Genomic DNA, 342 nt, shown 5'->3' with positions numbered 1-342 from the left:
AGGGGGGAGGGGCGGGGGGCCTGGACTCCTGGGTCTGAGGGAGGAGGGGCGGGGGGCCTGGACCCCTGGGTCTGAGGGAGGAGGGCTGGGGGTTCTGAGTCCTGGATCTGCAGGAGGGGGCCCTGCTCCTGGGCCCTGCTCACCTCTGGGGGGTACCCCAGGCTCCTACATCCTGCAGGGCCTGCTGGGCTGTGAGATGGGCCCTGACAACTCCACGGCGGCCGTGGCCACGTTCGCCCTGAACGGCGAGGAGTTCATGAAGTTCGACCCCAAGGCGGGCAACTGGGATGGGGACTGGCCGGAGGCGCGGGCCATCAGTCAGAAGTGGAGGCAGCACGAGGA

General features: G+C 69.9%; 1 protein-coding gene across 1 annotated transcript in view; it reads left to right on the top strand.

Moving 5' to 3' along the window:
* Positions 1 to 342, top strand: part of FCGRT (Fc fragment of IgG receptor and transporter) — a 15,220-nt gene that overhangs the window by 7,987 nt on the left and 6,891 nt on the right. The window contains exon 2 of the mRNA XM_015565450.1: positions 77 to 334. Within this exon, the coding sequence (XP_015420936.1) occupies positions 77 to 334 (258 nt within the window). The remainder of the gene's footprint in view (positions 1 to 76; positions 335 to 342) is intronic.

This window comes from Myotis davidii, unplaced genomic scaffold, assembly GCF_000327345.1.
Source record: "Myotis davidii unplaced genomic scaffold, ASM32734v1 scaffold2100, whole genome shotgun sequence".
In the NCBI taxonomy this organism is placed as follows: Eukaryota; Metazoa; Chordata; class Mammalia; order Chiroptera; family Vespertilionidae; genus Myotis; species Myotis davidii.
This window is presented reverse-complemented; position numbering and strand designations above follow the sequence as displayed.